Genomic DNA, 19,168 nt, shown 5'->3' with positions numbered 1-19,168 from the left:
GTATTTCCGACATCCCATGCGGAGTGCAATTGGTGTCACTCTGGAGCCGGTGATATGGGTGTCCTCAGAACTTAATTCGGGGGGGGGGGGGGGAGCCACATAATTTTAAGGTTACCCATGCTCCACCCCATTCGATAATGTCATGAAGGGGAGGGGCTTAGTCATTATCACATAAATTGCAGGTATGCAAAGGTTTGAGAAACCTGATGCAAAAGCTTAATAGAAGGATCAAGCTGCCATTGTCTGATTGGCAATATCTAATCTGTTTTTATGTTTACACAGGTTTCCATTACTGACTTTTCTTTCTGAAAATGCCAGCACCATGGCTCAAGTGTTCCAATATTTATATGCCCTAACTCGTAGGAGGTATGCAGATAATTTTTAACTTTCCTTAAAATGTTCTGATGTGCATACAGGCTCTGGCTTAGAAAGCATTCAGACCCATGGGTCAGCATTACAGCCAGATAAAGAGCATTTTTAGGAAGTTAGCAATGATATCTGCCACATATCTATTATGAAATAATTAATTTAACACCTTGACTGCAATTTTACAAGTAGTGCTGTTAGATGAGCTGCAGAACATGGACACGGGCTGCCACACCTCAGGGAGGTGCTGGTGCAGGTGGACAGTTCACAGTCTTCAGACGTGCTCCCTTCCTTCCCTCAGGCTCTGAGCCACGCTGTCTGGAGAAGATGGGGGAGGGGGTGGAGCCAAAATTGACCAGGCGTTAAGGAGGAAGAAGTTCCTCCTCCGCTCTGAGCGCTGGGGCCCCGCCTCAGCCTCATGTCGTGATGACGTCGATGGTTGCTAGATGCCAGGCGAGTCTAGCAACCAGTGCAGTAGAGAGGCCAGTGGATGGTGCAATAAGAGAGTCTAGGGAGTCAAGACGACACCACTGCTGCTGAGTGTAACAGTAAATAACTGCCACAGCTTCGCCCCCCCCCCCTTTGCAGCAGTGCACGCTGGGCACCTGCCCAAGATCGGCCCTGAGTGTCCGTGTGCAGACACCTTGCTCTGTTGGGGACTTGCCCCCCCCATGCAGACGCCCATGGGTGCTATACAGGAAGCATTGGGTGATGTAGCTTTGCTCCCTGCCCAGTTGTGCTTCCCCTAATGCCGGCACCAATCAGGAGAACACTGATGCTCTAGGGTGGCGGCTCGGGAACCACCCACCATCCCAGAACAGGAGGTCGTGGGCACATCAGAGGTTGGGCACCCTTGGCCAGTTTAGTTTCCCTCTTAAATCTATAACACAAATACTAGGCTATGTGAAAGCTGACAATATGTTTTAAACCTAAGATGAGGGCTATTAGGGAAAGGAGTCCCTTTTGTTAACTACTTAACGACCGTGCTATAGCCGGGTGGGAGCTGGGAGGGTGTACATTGACGTCCTCCCAGAATCTTGCTTCCGCGCAACCCCTGGGGCGTGCACCCGTTAACATCCGTGACTGCCGGGTCCAGAGGACCCGGAGTGATCACTTGTAAACAAGCCAACGTTATGTCCGGTTCCTCTCTCCCCTCTCTGTACAGATTGGTACAGAAAGGGGAGGGATCAGATTCTGCTACAGCGCTGTGGGCTGGAGGTGTATTGCCCACAGTACTGCCCTGTGTCCACTCCAGCCATTCAGCCAGGCATCCATCCATACTGAGCCATCCATCCATCTATCCATACTGAGCCATCCATATTGAGCTCATCCATACTGAGCCATCCATCCATCCATACTAAGCAATCTATCCATCCATACTGAGACAGCCATCCATCCATCCATACTCAGCCAGCCATCCATCCATATTCAGCCAGCCATCCATCCTTGCTCAGCCAGCCATCCATCCACCCATCCATGCTCAGCCAGCCATCTATACTCAGCAATACTCATCCATACACAGCCATCCATCCATACTCAGCAATACTCATCCATCCATGCTCAGCCATCCATCCATACCCAGCAATACTCATCCATGCTCATTCATCCATCCATGCTTGGGTACCCATCCACCCCATCCATACTCAGCAATACCCAGCCATCCCATCTGTACTCAGCCGTACCCGGCCATCAGCCATTCTCATTTATGCTCAGTCATCCCATCCATACTCAGCCATCCCCATCCAACCCTCATCCATCCCCATTCATGCTCATCCATGCCACATCAGTTCTCATCCATGCCACATCCATGCCACTAGAGTGCCTCACAAAAGTGTAATGGGTAGTCAAATTAGATTTGACATTTATGCCCCTAGAACACCTGACGGTGCTCACTGCATTTTGTGCCTCTCTATGTGGCCAGGCTGTAAAAGTCTCACACATGTGGTATCACCGTACTCAGGAGGAGTAGGAAAATATATTTTGGGGTGTAATTTTTGGTATGTACATGCTATGTGTTAGAAATATTGTATAAATGGACAACTTTGTTTAAAAAAAATGTGTTTTAATTTACTTTACACATATTCCAGAAACTTGAAAAAAAAAATCATGTTCAAAAGACTCATTATGCCTCATAGATTATACGTTGGGTGGTTTTCTTTCCAAAATGGGGTCATTTTTGGGGCGTTTCCATTGTCCTGGTGCTCCAGGGCCTTCAAAATTGTAATGCCCTGTACACACGGTCGGACATTCCAACCACAAAATCTGTCTGATTTTTTCCAACAGATTTTGGGCGAAACTTGTGTTGCATACACACGGTCGCACAAAGTTGTCGGAAAATCGTTCAGAACGAGGTGACATCAAACACGTATGTCAGGACTATAAACGGGCCAGTAGCCAATAGCTTTCGTCTCTTAGTTTATTCGGAGCATGCGTGGTACTTTGTCCATCGGAATTGTCTACACACGATCGGAATTTTGTAGCCGGAAAATTTTAGATCCTGCTCTCAAACTTTGTGCATCGGAAATTCGATAGAAAAAGTTTGATGGAGCCCAAACATGGTCAGATTTTCCAACAACATGATCTGATCGCACATTTTCCGTCGGAAAATCCAACCTTGTGTACAGGGCATTAAAGGTAGTCAAGAAATGATATGTATAATTTATGCTCCAAGAACGCCTGACGGTGCTCCCTGCATGTGCTCCTCTGTATATGGCCATACTGTGTAAAAGTCTCACACGTGTGGTATTGCCGTACTCAGGAGGAGTAGTACAATGTGTTTTGGGGTGTAATGTTTGCTATGCATATGCTGTGTGTGAGAAATAACCTGATAATAAAAAATTTCTATTCATTCAAAAAATCTTGATTTTGCAAAGAATTGTAGGAAAAAATTACAACTTCAAAAAAATCACCATGCCTCTTAATAAATACCTCGGAATGTCTACTTTCTAAAAAGGGGTCATTTGGGAGATTTTTGTACTTTCGTGGCTTGTTAGGGTCTCAAGAAATTAGTCAGTACTTCAGGTGTGATCAATTTTCAGAGATTGGCACCATAGCTTGTGGACTATAACCAGGGGCGGACTGGCCCTTCGGGCACTCAGGCACTGCCCGAGGGCCCCATGCCACTAAGGGGCCCCATCAGGGTTGCCAGCCTCAATAAAACCAGGGACAGTATGTAAAAACCTGTGTTTTTTTTAAAAATCACAAGGTTATAGCTGCCCCGCCTCTTCAGTACCTTTGCAGTGTGTGTATGTGTAATCTGTGTGTATATTGTGTGTCTCTGTGTGTATACTGTGTGGCCCCATAATCTATTGCCTGGGGCCCCATAATCTCCTATTGCCCGGGGGGCCTCATGAGTTGTCAGTCCGCTCCTGACTATAACTTTCACAAAGACCCAATAATATACACCGATTTGGGTTATTTTTACCAAAGAAATGTAGCAGTATAAATTTTGGCCAAAAGTGAAAAGTGACTAATTAGCAAAATCGTATAACAAAAACTAAGAAATTTTTTTTTTTTTTTTTTTTACAAAATTTTCAGTCTTTTTTCTTTTATAGAGCAAAAAATAAAAAACCTAGGGGTGATTAAATACCACCAAAAGAAAGCTCAGTTTGTGTGAAAAAAAGGACAACATTTCATATAGGTACAGTGTTGCATGATTGAGTAATTGTCATTCAAAATGTGAGAGCACCGAAAGCTGAAAATTGGTCTGGTTAGGAAGGGGGTTTAAGTGCCCTGTGGTCAAGTGGTTAAATGTGTCACCGTTCATAATTTTATTTCTAGTGGTATGCTATAAAAAATTTACAGAATGGATTTACTGTGGTGTTAAGTAACTGTAAGAGCAGTGCAGAAAACAAGGTGTTTTCCTTGCTGCTATCAGTCATTACAGGTTTAAAGAAGTGATCTCTGTACCGGGCAAGTTACTGATTAAGAAAGTTGTTTTTTTGGCCTGGGCGCCCATCACGTCACACACCCCTCTACTGCCTCCATCAGACAGACATTAAAGTCATCCCACTGAGAACGTCAACAACTGATTGGAGCAAACGCACAAGCCTCTTCTTTCATTGGCTGTCACAGACGAGCCTCTGCTGAGAGACAGAGGTTTTCTGAATGTCTAGGTGGCAGGAGATCATGGACTGTGAGCTAAGAGGAAATTAGATTACTACAGTACTGTATGTAGGACATTCAGAGTGCATAACGCAGAGTGTGCTGTATGTAAAATGACATGACTTTTATATCTTGTGAGCCAAGATCAAATGATACAGACCTATAACATGGATGGTAATCATAAGCGTGTTATTGCAATACCCAGAATCTTTAAGACATGGTTGCTCAACCTGTAAGTCCTGTAACCTGCAAGTCCCATCATGTCTCTGCCTTTGGGAGTCATGCTTGTAACTGTCAGCAGCTTGCAATGCCTCATGGGACTTGTAGTTTCCGCAACAGCTGGAGAGCCACAGGTTGAGCACCAATGTTTTTAAAGTGGTTGTAAACTCACAAAAAAATAAATAAAAAAATAGCATACTAGCTCATTATGAAATACTCACCTTATATTGAAGCCCCCGCAGCAATCCCAGAACACAGCTTCCGCCCGGCAACATCACTTGCGGAGTTACTTCTGGGTATCGTGGGCTCCGGCGATGTGATTGGCCGTAGCCACAATTACATCACTGTGTGGGAGCTGCTGGTAACTGCACACTAGCTGAAGCAATGGCACGGACATGCCATTGCATCAGTGCGCATGTGCCGATGACGCCGGCACATGCTGATACAGGGGATATCTCCTAAAGTGTGCAGATTTAGGAGATATCCTGGGTAGCTACAGGTATGCCTTATTATAGGCTTACCTGTAGTAAAAAGTGGATTGTAAGGGTTAACAACCACTGAAAATATGAAAATAGATTTACTGTAAAATGAATGTACCATATATCTGGCAAATATAAAGCAAACGTATCTCACACAGCTGGCACACTGGAGATGTACTATAAAAAAGGTAACATTATTATCGCCGAATAATAAGCAGTGGAAATTCATCCATTCTAGAACCCTTTATGGAAACCTGTGACTGATGTATTAACCACTTCAGCTCTGGAAGGTTTACCCTCCATTACCAGGTAATTTTTTGCAATTCGGCACTGCATTAATTTAACTGACAATTGCACAGTCGTGTGACGTTGTACCCAAATAAAATGTATGTCCTTTTTTCCCTCACAAATAGAGCTTTCTTTTGGTGGTATTTGATCACCTCTGCAGTTTTTATTTTTTTGTACTATAAACAAAAAAGACCGACAATTTTGAAAAAAACAACAATATTTTTTACTTTCTGCTATAAAACATATCCAATAAAATAAAAATAAAAAACATGAAATGTCTTTATCAATTTAGGCCAATATGTAATCTGCTACATATATTTGGTAAAAAAAAAAACAATAAGCGTATATTGATTAGTTTGCACAAAAGTTATAGCGTCTACAAACTATGAGATAGATTTATGGCATTTAGTGCTAAAAAAGATACACTGTCACTGTACTAATGACACTTGCAGGGAAGGGGTTAACATCAAGGGCGATCACAGGGTTAAATGTGTACTCTAGGGAGTGCTTTCTAACTGTAGGGTGGGGTGCTTGTACTGTGGGAGGACAGAGGTCCATGTTCCTGCTTAGCAGAAACACAAGATCTCTGTCTTCCCTTCTCACAGAACGGTGATCTGCTTTGTTTACCAAACCACCATTCTGCCCCTGCCGGGATACCATCGACCAGACCTGCTGATTGCCTCCTGCTGTGTCCAATCGTAGAGGGAGCTGGCCACCAGCAGCGTATGTACGTATCGCAAACCTGCAAGAAACAGAAAAAGTACAGGTACGTGATTTCGCCTGTAGGAGCTGTCGCCCAGCAGTACATGTATGAGGGGCAGTCAGCAAGCAGTTAAGAGATATTGGGGTTGATTTACTAATATTGGAGAATGCAAAATCTAGTGCAGCTCTTCATAGAAACCAATCAGCTTCCAGGTATTTTTGTCAAAGCTTAAAATGATTGTAAACTTTTTTTTTTCTTTAAATAACAAACATGTCATACTTACCTCCACTGTGCAGCTCGTTTTGCACAGAGTGGCCCCGAACTTGCTCTTCTGGGGTCCCCCGGCAGCTCTTGCGGTTCCTCCCCACATCAGATAACCCCCTAGGAGAAGTGCTCTCCAGGGGGGTTACCTTGCATGTGTGCTCCCGAGTCCAGCATTCGGCGTCCATAGCCGCTGAATGTATGACTCGGCCCCGCTCCCCCACTTCATTGAATTTGATTGATAGCAGAGGGAGTCAATGGCTGCACTGCTATCAATCTATCTAATCAAGAGCCGAGAACCCCGGGCAGAGAGTCAGCGTGTCCCTGTTGGGTCAAGTTCCAGGGCTCAGGTAAGTAAAACGGGGGGGCTAGTCACTGGCAGGTGTTTTTTCACCTTAATGCACAAGATGCATTAAGGTGAAAAAACATGAAGGTTTACAACGCCTTTAAAGGGGTTGTAAAGTCAGAAGGGTTTTTATCTTAATGCATTCTGTTAGGATAAAAAGCCTTCTGTGTGCAGCAGCCCCTCTCAGCTCCCCTAATACCATTGCCCCATCTCTGTCCACGGGTGTCTCAACTTTCCCTCCTGATTGGCTGAGACACAGCAGCGGCGCTATTGGCTCCAGATACTGTCAATCAAAGACAGTTAGCCAACCAGGAGAGAGAGGGGGCGAGGCACAGGACACAGGGAGCTGCAGCTTATCTTGGGCGCCCCCATAGCAAGCTGCTTGCTGTGAGGGCACTCGACAGGAGTAAGGGGACAGGAACACAGAAGAGGAGGATCTGGGCTGCTCTGTGCAAACCCACTGCAACAGAGCAGGTAAGTATAACATGTTTTTTATTTTTATTTTTTTTAACTACTTGCCGCCCGCACTATAGTCAAAAGACTGCTGTAGCGCGGGCCTTAAAGCGGTTATATACCTGCACTTTTCTTTTTGTTTTAAAGCAAATAACCTGCAATTCAAAGGCATAATGAGCTAGTATGCAGCATCAGGTTTTTTTTTTTCGTTCAGCTGGCAGGGTTGAACGAAAAAAAAAAAAAACTTGCAGTGTGTACTAGGCTTAACCAACACATTATAGTTAATTTGATTGCAAGCTCCCAGGAGCAGGGCCCTCCTAACCCTCAAGTTTTGAATTGTATTGTTGCTGTATTGTCTCTCTTTATATTAATAAAGAGGAAGTAAACCCTGATGGCAAATATCTCCTAAACCGTATAGGTTTAGGAGATATTTCTTGGACCTACAGGTAAACCTTAATCTAGGCTTACATGTAGGTCAAAGTGTGTTGTAAGGGTTTACAACCACTTTAAGTGCTGCACAAACTGTTGGCGCTATATACAGGAAATCCTATATAATATTAGCTAATACATAAAAAAAGAAAATATTTAAAAGCAAGGGGAGAAATGAGAAAGATAATGAGAAAAAGAAGATAAAGAAAATAAGGGAAAGAACAGGCAATTTGGACCTTTAGAAAAAAATTAAGCAATACTAACTTGAAAACTTTTTTTGTGGCCTTTAAGACAATGAACTTCACCTTAATTAATAATAGGCATTTGCTATGTTGTACATATTATCTTACTGGAATTGCGGGGTCAGAGGAATGCAGATTTCTTGAGGGCTGAGCCTAGCAGAGGGGTGTGTGCACCTGTCACAGGTAAATCCTCCTCCTGAGCAGCTCCCATTGGATGACATCACAGCTGGCTGCCAGGATATAAGGAGCCCTCATCAATGGATAGTCCCAGGGAAGCCCAGAACCAGCTAAAAGACCAAACAGACATTCTTCCCAGCTTGAAAAGTAAGTAGCAGCATTATACTACTAAATCCTCCATGAATATAACTTGCATGTAACCCATTACCTCTTGCAAACCAGCTTAGAAAAAAAAACTGATTATGCAAAGTAAATGTATGACTTTTCTTCATTTTTTTTTCTGACTCCAAGTGGTGATTGCGGCGGGTGAATCAAGGGCTGCTTGCTAATGTCGAAATTATAGATATAGATATTGTAGTCATTTTTTTGAAACATTATTTAACTGAATTTTGACAAAAAATAATACTGCCCATATACATGAAGGACAGAAAGACTGAATTGTAATGACAGTTTAAATTCTAGAAATGGAAGTCTTTCTGTGTATGTATTAGGGATAAAATCTGTAAAATATATAGAAGTTCTTTTTAATAGATCCCTATTTCCGGCTCTTTGGCAATAATACAGGGGGGCATGCAAATATTTGGCAATAATCACTGAGTTCTGCATGATTATTGATTATTATTTCATATTCTGTTCCTGTGCAGCTTTGAACAAATAAATCCAAAATGGTTGGACTGAGACCCTCTGACATCCCCCCAACCCCAGCTGTCAAATTTATTGGTGCAGGCACAGCTGCGTGTATAGCTGATCTCTTTACCTTCCCATTGGACACAGCCAAAGTCAGACTTCAGGTAAGAGCTGTTCAAGTGTATTCAATGGCCTTTGGTGAACTGTGTAAGGAACATGGGGGTTGATTTACAAAAAGGGGGGGGGGGATTGCAACATCTGGTGCAGCGCTGAATAGAAACCAATCAGCTTCCAGTTTTTTTTCTGTCAACGCTTAATTGAACAAGCTGAAGTTAGAAGCCGATTGGCTACCAAGCATAGTTTCATCAGTTTTTGCACTCTCCAGTTTTAGTATATAAGCCCCATAATGTATTTCTATATTGATCTACTTATACGAAGGGCTTAGTAGTCCAGCTCTAGCCTGACATCCACTTGAATGTATTTTTTTTATTACATGCATGATGAATTTTAGTGTAGAGCAAATAGTCATGTCTCATTTATATTCCTATTTAAGATTCAAGGAGAGTCAGCAGTAACTGGAGTAGCAAATGGCATCCGCTACAAAGGAGTGTTTGGAACCATCAGCACCATCATCAAGACAGAAGGTCCAAAGAGCCTGTACAATGGGTTAGTGGCTGGACTGCAGAGACAAATGAGCTTCGCCTCCATTCGAATTGGCCTTTATGATACAGTGAAACTCTTCTACACCAATGGGAAAGAGAGTAAGTCTATAACTGGTAGCAAAAGCCATATATTGGGGTTGATTTACTAAGGGCAAATTTGCTTTGCACTACAAGTGCACTTGGAAGTGCAGTCGCTTTAGATCTGAAGGGAAGATCTGAAATCAGGGGAAGCGCTGCTGATTTTATCATCTCAATCATGTACAAGCAAAAATGCTGTTTTTTTTATTTTCTTTGCATGCCCCCCCTGGGATCTACAGTGACAGCACTTCCAAATGCACTTGCGGTGCACTTGTAGTGCAAAGTGTATTTGACTTTCATAAATAACCCCCTCTGTGTGTGTATCACTCCTGCTCTTCTCAAAATAATTTATTGCTGGGCCATTTGTAAGCAATGTGTATTTCTCTTTGTGCAGAAGCAAACATCGTCCACAGGATAATGGCTGGATGTACAACAGGGGCATTGGCAGTTACTATTGCCCAACCAACAGATGTGGTGAAAGTCAGATTTCAAGCGCAGGTCAGCCTTCGTGGAGTGAAGAAGAGATACAGTGGTACTCTGAATGCCTACAAAACCATTGCCAGAGAAGAAGGGATGAGAGGTCTTTGGAAAGGTATGTATGCAACATGTATACATAAAGACCTATAAAAATCAACTAACTCTTTCATATAGCATTTCATTAAAGAGTTCAGAGGTGTAGTCTTATCCAAGACATGTTTAGGCAATAACAGCAGAGATAGTTGATCTAGGGAACAGCTGATTGTCTCCTGGGGGATCAGTTGGAGCAAATTGTATCATGTGTGGGAAGAGAGATGGGTAGAGCTATAATTATTTTGTTAGAAGATATGATGGAAGGCTGACTAAAACTAAAGAGACCATTGGAGCACTGGTCTGTCCAGTCATACTGTCAGATTGTCTTTCTCTAATAGCATATTGTACATTGTACTTCAGGCACATCTAAAATCGAATCAATTTGTGTTACGTAGGAACTTTTCCAAACGTGACAAGGAATGCAATTGTCAACTGCACCGAGCTTGTGACCTATGACCTGATAAAGGAAGCTTTGCTGAACCACAAATTATTGACAGGTAATTATAGTTTCACATGTAAATATATATTCCTAGAAACACTAGAAGAGTTTTTGTTTTTTCATATGGCATTCATATGATTTTTTTTTTTTTTTTTTACTTAGATAACCTTCCTTGCCATTTTGTGTCTGCATTTGGAGCTGGCTTCTGCACAACTGTCATCGCTTCCCCAGTAGACGTCGTAAAAACCCGATACATGAACTCTCCTCCTGGACAGTACAAGTCAGCCCTGAACTGTGCATGGACCATGCTCACCAAAGAGGGACCAACAGCCTTTTATAAAGGGTAATTTCTGCATAATTGTGAAAGCCATGTTGGTTGCTATGAGCAGCAGAAAAACTTTCCACCTAGAATTCTGAGCATTCTGAGCAGTCAGTGCAGGCATTTGGCAGTAACTGGTGTGATCCATGAGAGGGCTAGCATTAAAATGAAGGTGGAGCAGGACAAAGGTGTGTCTGGTTGCATATGGAGAGGGATTATGGGGGGTTTACTAAAATTTGCTAAATCTAGTGCAGCTCTGCATAGAAACGAATCAGCTTCCAGGTTTTAGCCCTTGTTCTCACTGGGGGTTCAGCTAAATGTGCACAATTTCAAACCTGCATTTAAGTATGAGTTCGGGGGCATGCACAGATGTCTATTGAAATCACCCCTGAAGTCACCAAAAGTAGTGCAGGAACTACTTTTGGATATTGGTGCGGTGCCGCAAAGTCGGCATTGCACCGATTCGAATGGTACCATTGCCGGCAATAGGCTCTGGATTTGGCATGCAATTTGACATGTCAAATCAGGCCAATGTGAACGGGTGCTTATTGTAAAAGTTTGAAGCTGATTGGCTACCATGCACAGTTGCACCAGATTCTGAGTGCTCCAGTATTAGTAAATCACCCCCTATGGCTGCTACTGAGACGTCTTTTTACCACAAATTAGAATTTGAGAAAGGTGATAGCACATCCAAGAGTTCATATAAATGCTATTTGCTGCTGCAACCTAACATATCTGCAGACTGAAAAAATTCACCCTGAGAAGTGAAAATGTTAACATAGCTTCAATAGAATGCCTACAATGGTACTATCATTAAATTACATGATTTGCCAACAATTTGCGCAGTGCTTTACAACATGAGGGCAGACGGTACAGTTACAATACAATTCAATACAGGAAGAACCAGAGGGCCCTACTCATTAGAGATTACAATCTAAAGGGGTGGGTCAAGTGATGCAAAAGTTAATAACTGTGGGGGATAAGCTGATAGAGAAAATAAATGTACAGTTGATAGATGGGCCCAGGACACGCTTTTCTGAAGAGAAGGGTTTTCAGGGATACCCTAAATTGGACAGAGTATGAGATAGTTGGACAGCTTGGGGTAGGGAGTTCCATAGGATGGGAGAGGCTCGGGAGAAGCCCTGAAGGTGAGCATGAGAGGGCTTTCACACTGGAGCGGTGTGCTGGCAGGGCATCAGAAAAAGTCCTACCAGCAGCTTCTTTGGAACTCACCGCTCCTCCACCGCTGCTCCCCATTGAAATCAATGGGGCAGCTCTGCGATACCGCCGGCAAAATGCCGATCTGGCGGCATTTTATGGGAAGATTTAACCCCTTTTCAGCCACTAGCGGGGGGTTAAAACTCTAAGAGAACAGGAGGTCTTGGGAGCGAACGAATATGTTATAAATATATTGATATCTGTTTTAATGTTCAATAAAGGGGCAACTGATATTATGGTTTCTATAAACGCAGTTATTCTATTAAAAAGTACAATGCATACTATTTAGATAACCAGTATAGAATCCACACTATAAAAAAAGAACAATGATTGATTTTGCATTGTCTCTCTACAGGTTTGTCCCGTCTTTCTTACGGCTGGGCTCATGGAACGTCGTAATGTTTGTGTCTTACGAACAGATAAAAAGAGCAATGATGATGTCCAAACAAAGAGTAGAGTACGCAGTGTGACATCAACCTCTGAACAACTGCGAAACTGTAGAAAACCCAGATCGTATACTGAGATCTGCCATTCACGATATGGAAATACACAGATGATGTATGAAGGTCCCTTCCCTGTACGTCATACATGTATGTTCTAGGAGTTGAAGGAAGTGGCTGCAACAAATAGCTCACAGTTCCCTATGTACGACAAACATATATGCTTTAAATGCATATCCATCTTCTGTTGACTTTGTCTACCTACATGTGAAATGCATTGTGATGTCTGTATTGTACTCAAGGCAGGTGTACAATAAGCAGATATGAATGATAGTATGCTATAATTGTCCAAAAGACAGGACATAGATATTATTTATTGGTGAATAGCAGCTAGTTTGTTATTCTAAAATATCTCCAGTCTTTAAGGATAAAGAATAAGTCTGCAAAAGAATACTTAGACAAAGACTAATTAAACAAGTAGCATATTTTTGCTGTGTCCAGATAAGTGATACAAACATAAAATTCATTCTGAGCACTGCCATGTTTAAAGTGCTCAGAGGTCATGCTTCTTTGCAGCTTCTATGTGGATCATAAGCTGTTCCTATAATAATGAGGTTAAAAAACATTGTTTTGTTTTTTCTCACAGCAGAGTTTTACAGTCTCTTGGCTGTTCTACCACTTTGTTATCTTGCCTCACCTATGACAGATTCACTATAACGTAAAGTGAGACAGTAAGGAGAGGAAGTTATTGGCCGAAGTTGCTGACCTCCTGGAAAAAAGTGTTGCCTGGATGGGACATGGGACATCCAGGCAACACTTTTTTCCAGGAGTTCAGCAACTTCGGCCCCTAACTTCCTCTCCTGACTGACTCGTTTCTGTATGTTTTGAGTCCTTGGTGAGGAAGAAATATGCATATCAGAGAGTTCAGAGAAAAGCACTTATCACTATTTTTTGCCATAGTTGTTGACTTAAACTATTAAAGTTAGAGGGTCAGCAAGACAGCCAGGCATGTTGTATTTCACGAAAAGGATGTCAGTAATGGCAGCCTTCATATTTCTCATGCCAGATTTCCCTTTAAATGGCCATTGTGATAACTTGGAATCATTGATACCCTGGCATATTAATACATTTCTATTAAGTTATGATGCGCTATTACTTAAAAAAAAACGTACTACATAGTGTAATGGCATTTGGCTGTATTGTAAAAGGCAAAAAAACATGATAAAATACAGTCTATGTACTTCTGGATTATGTCCATATAAAAATGACTGTATACATTTTTATTTTTCTAATAAAAAAACAAAAACTTTACATATTTGTATGTATATTGAGCTGTTTCATGTGTCACTAGCCTGAAAGTCACTTTAAGTAGATTTGTTTGATAGCTTTCATTCTTGTGACCTTTAATGATCAAACCACACAGATTCATTAAAGTGTATTTGAAGCCAAAAATGTATATTTTTTTTCATGTTGGATAGAGTGTGGAAGGATAAGAACCAGTGACAGTTGTTTTTATTGCTGTGTCCATGCTGGGAAGATTCACACTTACCCATGTCCTGATGACCATTGTCAGTGGGACAGAAAGTGAAAAGAAATCAAAGCTGGAAAGTGCAATATCTGGTGCAGCTAACATGGTAGCCAATTTGCTTCTAAGCCCCCGTTCACACCTATGCGAATTCGATGTGCATTTCTCCACATCTAATTCGCATAGTAGGAGAATGTGACTGGCTCCCTATGGAGCCGGTTCACATATCTCCAGGGCGGCTGCGGAGCGCATTGCAGAAAAAACGCGTGCGTCTTTGTCTCTGTTTCAGGGCCGAATTCAGGCATAGAATCGGCCCTGATTTGTCCCTGAAACGGGGGGAACAGGGATGCACAGTGCTCCTGTGCGTTCCGCAGTGGGTTATAGTGTGAACCCAGGCTTAATCCAGCTTGCTCAGTTAAGCTTTGAAAAAACTGGAAGCCGATTGGTTTATTTGCAGAGCTGCACCAGATTTAGCATTCTCCGATTTAGAAGATCAACCCTCAAGTTTTGTAATCAAAGCAGGAAAAGAGTGGAAATTCCAGTGGGGAACTTGGTTGGTGAAAACGATCTGATGACTTCCCTTACTTTGGAGAGATTTACTTTTGCTTTCTGTTGTGTCTTCATGAGAAGTGAAAAAAAAATCTCCCCAGTGGGCCAGTTAAAAATAAAACCTTACAGGGGCTTTAAACATTACCTATGCTCAGTTTGGCTTTCATAGCTGAATAGTATAGTGAAAAATATAATACTAGATCTAGATAGAAACGGTTTTAAGGTTTGAATTGGCTTTTGACCATTGGGAAACAGATAAGCCACAATTTGTAATTTTATGGTGTACCATCAAAGAGTGGGTGAATTGCCATTCAGCTTCACCACTACTAGCCCCAGCACACCCTGTGCAGGTATGATCTATAATACTGTTAATGTGAAGCAAAGGCTAGCCAGCTGACTGCTGTATGGGAAGCAGAAAGTACTAAATTGGCCCGAAAGACCGTACCATATCAGCCAAATAGATTTAATTTTACTCACTTAACTGTAGTAGACAGAAAGACACATGCTATGGGTTCTGTGGTTTTTTGAAAAATTACCGTTCCTTGCATGGTCTTCATGATTCAACCTAAAAATGTGAAGGTGGAGTATAAAGATATTTCCTGTATATTGAATTCTGTATTTTCTATGACAAATAACACAAACATGTAGTACATGAAGAATCTCAAATGATTACCCTCACTCTTAGAATCTGGTGCAGCTGTACATAGAAACCAGTCAGCTTTCAGGTTTTATTGTCAAAGCTTAATTGAACAAGTTGAAGTTAGAAGACGATTGGTTCTGTGTGCACCAATTTTAGTAAATCTTCCCCTTCGTTTCATTGCAAAAGGAATGAATAAGTAAAGATGTGAGGACAGAAATATGGGAGTAGCTAAAGAGGTTCATTAACCACTTGCCGACCAGCGCACGACGATGTACGTCGACAGAATGGCACGGGCAGGCAAATGGGCGTACATGTACGTCCCTTTAAATTTGCCGCCCTGCCATCGGGAGCTCCCACGCTGGTCGGGACCCCCGTGAGTCCGGTCGCGGGACCCGCGGATTCGATTGCCGCGGGCATACCCGCGATCGTCTCACGGAGCGGCCAAATGAAGAAATGCCGGTGTAAACAGCATTTCTCCATTCTGCCTAGCAACTAGTGACGCTGATCTCTGCTCCATGTGATTGGAGCAGAGATCAGTGTTCACTAAATGAAAGTCCAACCCCCCCACAGTTAGTAACACACCCCTAGGAACACTTAACCCCTACACGGCCACCCACTGGTTAACCCCTTCACTGCCAGTGTCATTTACACAGGAATCACTGCATTTATATAGCAGTGATTACTGTATAAATGACAATGGTCCCAAAAATGTCCGATGGGTCCCCCACAATGTCGCAGTCACAATAAAAAAATCGCTGATCGCTGCCATTACTAGTAAAAAAAAAAAAAAAAATAATAAAAAATTATTAATAAAAATGCTATAAAACTATCCCTATTTTGTAAACGCTATAACTTTTGCGCAAACCAATCAATAATCGCTTATTGCGATTTTTTTTTACCAAAAATATGTAGAAGAATACGTATCGGCCTAAACTGAGGGAAAAAAAATGTTTTTTTTATATATTTTTGGGGGATATTTATTATAACAAAAAGTAAAAAATAATGCGTTTTTTTTCAAAAATTGTCGCTCTATTTTTGTTTATAGCGCAAAAAATAAAAACCGCAGGGGTGATCAAATACCACCAAAAGAAAGCTCTATTTATGGGGAAAAAAGGACGTAAATTTTGTTTGGGAGCCACGTCGCACGACCGCGCAATTGTCAGTTAAAGCGACGCAGTGCCGAATCGCAAAAAGTGGTCTGGTCTTTGACCAGCAAATTGGTCCGGTCTGAAAGTGGTTAAGTCCACCATCTCAATGCATGCCTGCTCACCAGCTGACCAGGGCTCGTGGGTGCAGCACTCCCTTGCAACTTGACCTAATCTGTACTTTGTAGATGAATTTCTGTTATTGACCTAGCTTTTATGCCCCATCTGCCTTTGATCTTTCTTGCACTAACTTTACATGGGCATCTAGCTATCTATTATTAACCTTGGCTTGTCTCTCTTGACTAATTCGGTTTCTGATTTGGTACCATGCTCACTGTCTGATGACAATACTGAACTGTTCTATGACCCTGCCTCAGTTTGGTACAGTACATTACTGTCAACCTGCTGATGACCATAGCCAGCTCTTGGACACTACTTATGTCTCAAACCCTGAAAATAAGAGATATGTCTTCTGCCAGGTACATGACACTGGGGGAGGTTTACTAACACGTGCACACAGAAGCTGATGCAGCTGTGCATAGTAACCAATCAGCTTTTTGTCAAAGCAAAAGTCTGGTACACATAGTAAGTTCTTTTTCATTCAGCCTGCTGGACTGAGAAACTCTGGAAGAGTTCGCTATACCAACGATGGTATTTTAGTACAGTGATCTCCCCGCTGAGCTATTGTGTTCTATCTGGGAACCCCATCCCCCGCCCCCCACCAAAACTCACAACCATTGGCTGAGAGCGCTGATTGGATGCCAATCGGCTGCTGATTTTCCAGCAAGCTTGTTCAACAGAAGTCATCCATGACATCGGCTTCTGTCAAACAACAAGGGCCAAATCTGTACTAGCTAATTTTGGCCGCTGTGTTTGGGGTTTTAATTGAACAAACTAAAGTTAGAAGCTGATTGGTTACGATGCACAGCTGTACCAGATTACAGCTAAATATGAGATCTACCTATACCAATTGTGTGTTTGGCATTTGCTCATACTAGTGAGACCAGATTCAGCTAATTTCAGAGATTTTACAAAATGCTGAAAAATATCTTTGTGCTAAATTGCCCTAGTGCACTCATTGGGGTTGATTTACTAAAAGTGGAGAGCTTCCAGGTTTTTCTTTGTCAAAGCTTAATTGAACAAGCTGAAGTTAGAAGTGGATTGGCCATCATCAGAAATGGCTCTCTAATTAGGAAAATTAGGTGGTGGTGTAAGGCCTCGCTGCCTCCTAATTTACCTAACGTGTGTGTGGGAGTGGGAGGGAATGTCCCCCAGTCAGTATTCCCAGGGCCGTCTTTAACATTGGTCAAAAGCCTGCGGTGCCCACAACTAGTTTTCCCCAACCAGGGGCAGACTGAGCACTGCCCAAGGTCCCAGGGTCAGTGGGTGGCTCCACGTACTCCCCTCCCCTTCTGTAGGGCTCCACAGATCTCCTGCCATGTGCAGATCTTGGATAATGCCCGCAGCTCCCTGATCTCCCCTCCAGGATAGACAGCCTGTAATAGAGGAACTGCCAGAGCTGGTGCCTGGCAATCATCAAGAAGTCAGTCTGCCAAAGCCTCAAGTTACTGCATGATGGTCCTGCCCGACACTGACAGCATTCCATGACCTCACCTCCGGACCGATGGCACCCCAAAAATCTCTAGCAAACAGTATTACATATTTTTGGTAAAAAAAAAAAAAAAAAAAATCACAATAAGCATTTATTGATTGGTTTGCGTAAAAGTTATATCATCTACAAAATAGGGGATAGTTTTATGGCATTTTTATTATTTATTTTTTACTAGTAATGGCGGCAATCAGCGATTTTTATCGTGACTACGACATAATGGCAGACACATCAGACAATTTTGACACATTTTTGGGACCATTGCCATTAATACAGCGATAAATGCTTTAAAATTGCATTGATTACTGCAAAAAGGTCACTGGTAGTGAAGGGGTTAACCACTAGGGGCGGGGAGGGGTTAAAGTGGAAGTAAACCCATGGATTTAAACAGTTTAAAAAAAAAGGCATGCCGGGAATGCGAACTACACATTGGCTGTGCTCTCAGCCAAACTATCAAACCATCCAATGGCTGGTGTCATAACGAATCACATGTGCAGCACCATGAACAGCAGTTGAAGATTAAAGAGAGGTAAAGATGGCACCTTCCTTGGCTGAAAACGATAGGGGAGTTTACTTCCACTTTAAGTGTGTCCTAGGGGAGTGATTCTAACTGCCTGGGGGATGGGCTTGTATGACCAGGACACTGATAGCTGCTCCCGATGGCAGGGCGCAGACGATTAGTATCCTGTCATTAGGCAGAATGGGTAGATGCTGTTTACATCAGCATCTCCCCATTCTTCAGTACCGAGCTTGCGGCAGGCGCGCGCAGAGGTAATTTCAAAGTAACGTACGGGTACGTTACTTTGCCCAGCCGTGCCCTTCTGTCGACTTATATATGCCGACAGTCAGCAAGTGTTTAACTGTAATATTCCACCCACAATTCCTATGTAGAAAAATAATTGTGTATATTCTTATCAGTAATGGGTTTAATATGTTCTGAGGTATGTTTAACTATGATATTTCACCAATTAACCCCATGTAGAAAATAAGTATATGCATATTCTTATCAGAAATGTTAAATATGTATGTTTAACCACTTCCCACCCGGCCAATGCACATATACGGCCGGGTGGGAGCCGCCTACTCCTGATATGACGTTCAGGAACGTCATTCAGGAGTAGCGGGATCGCGCGCGCGCCCGCGCAGCGGCGCGATCCCGATGCGCCCGTGTCACCCGGACACGGCGCATCTCAGATCGGCAGGAGGGCTCTGTGATTGGCCCTCCTGATCACATGACGGCCGTGTCCAATCACGGCCGTCATGTGATGTAAACAAACAGC

The 19,168-nt window shown here is 42.6% G+C and overlaps 2 protein-coding genes across 2 annotated transcripts in view; both read left to right on the top strand.

The window, feature by feature from the left end:
* The window catches only part of TBC1D9 (TBC1 domain family member 9), a 117,853-nt gene extending 111,693 nt beyond the window's left edge, over window positions 1-6,160 (top strand). Inside the window, exon 22 of the transcript XR_013272315.1 lies at window positions 6,062-6,160. The gene's annotated coding sequence lies outside the window, so the exon portion shown is untranslated. The remainder of the gene's footprint in view (window positions 1-6,061) is intronic.
* Window positions 6,161-8,058: 1,898 nt separating this feature from the next.
* UCP1 (uncoupling protein 1) lies at window positions 8,059-13,731 on the top strand. Its single transcript, XM_077476942.1, has 7 exons — window positions 8,059-8,214; window positions 8,712-8,858; window positions 9,248-9,455; window positions 9,829-10,026; window positions 10,400-10,501; window positions 10,606-10,786; window positions 12,336-13,731. The coding sequence occupies exons 2-7, from the start codon at window positions 8,733-8,735 to the stop codon at window positions 12,448-12,450; spliced, it is 930 nt and encodes a 309-aa protein (XP_077333068.1). The 5' UTR covers window positions 8,059-8,214; window positions 8,712-8,732; the 3' UTR covers window positions 12,451-13,731.
* The last annotated feature ends 5,437 nt before the right edge of the window (window positions 13,732-19,168 follow it).

The sequence above is a fragment of the Lithobates pipiens genome, unplaced genomic scaffold (assembly GCF_037356315.1).
Source record: "Lithobates pipiens isolate NorthernLeopardFrog02 unplaced genomic scaffold, aLitPip1_a1.2 Scaffold_13, whole genome shotgun sequence".
Taxonomy (NCBI): Eukaryota; Metazoa; Chordata; class Amphibia; order Anura; family Ranidae; genus Lithobates; species Lithobates pipiens.
This window is presented reverse-complemented; position numbering and strand designations above follow the sequence as displayed.

What these genes read in the sequence shown, in the direction of transcription:
- UCP1 (XM_077476942.1), top strand. Translation starts at nt 8,733, where the DNA reads ATGGTTGGACTGAGACCCTCTGACATCCCCCCAACCCCAGCTGTCAAA. An exon ending in CAGCCAAAGTCAGACTTCAG is followed by an intron (nt 8,859 to 9,247) that starts GTAAGAGCTGTT and finishes TTCCTATTTAAG; the next exon opens with ATTCAAGGAGAGTCAGCAGT. An exon ending in CCAACAGCCTTTTATAAAGG is followed by an intron (nt 10,787 to 12,335) that starts GTAATTTCTGCA and finishes GTCTCTCTACAG; the next exon opens with GTTTGTCCCGTCTTTCTTAC.